General features: G+C 26.5%; 1 protein-coding gene across 1 annotated transcript in view; it reads left to right on the forward strand.

The window, feature by feature from the left end:
* Window positions 1–411, forward strand: part of LOC107612964 (probable leucine-rich repeat receptor-like serine/threonine-protein kinase At3g14840) — a 16,074-nt gene that overhangs the window by 10,456 nt on the left and 5,207 nt on the right. The window contains exons 15-16 of the mRNA XM_016314769.2: window positions 166–201; window positions 303–343. Of these exons, the coding sequence (XP_016170255.1) occupies window positions 166–201; window positions 303–343 (77 nt within the window). The remainder of the gene's footprint in view (window positions 1–165; window positions 202–302; window positions 344–411) is intronic.

Below are 411 nucleotides of genomic sequence, written 5' to 3' on the forward strand. Positions count from 1 at the left end.
GTTAGTATATTAAAAAATTTGATATCATTAATTTTTTTTAAATAAATACTTGTTTAAAATCCACTAAAATTTTAATTGACACGTATTTAAAATTATAAAGTACTTTTGATAGCAAATTTATGAATATATATGTAAGCATATATTAACCTTCTTTTATATGTCTAGGAACTTATTTGCCAGCTCTTTGACCCGAAATGACACGTAAGTTTGGTATTCTGTATGATATATATAGATCTTATACTGTTTATTGTGATATAAGGTTATTATGTTAAATTACTTTGTCAATTCCATCATTTTCGCAGCGGAAAGGTTTCATGTTTGGAAAGCATTGTGTGTTCTAAAAGTAAGTTCTTTTTGGTGAACTTCCTAGAGATGTATATTTTGGGGTCTCATCACTATTATGTTGCCATT

The sequence above is a fragment of the Arachis ipaensis genome, chromosome B08, assembly GCF_000816755.2.
Source record: "Arachis ipaensis cultivar K30076 chromosome B08, Araip1.1, whole genome shotgun sequence".
Lineage (NCBI taxonomy): Eukaryota > Viridiplantae > Streptophyta > Magnoliopsida > Fabales > Fabaceae > Arachis > Arachis ipaensis.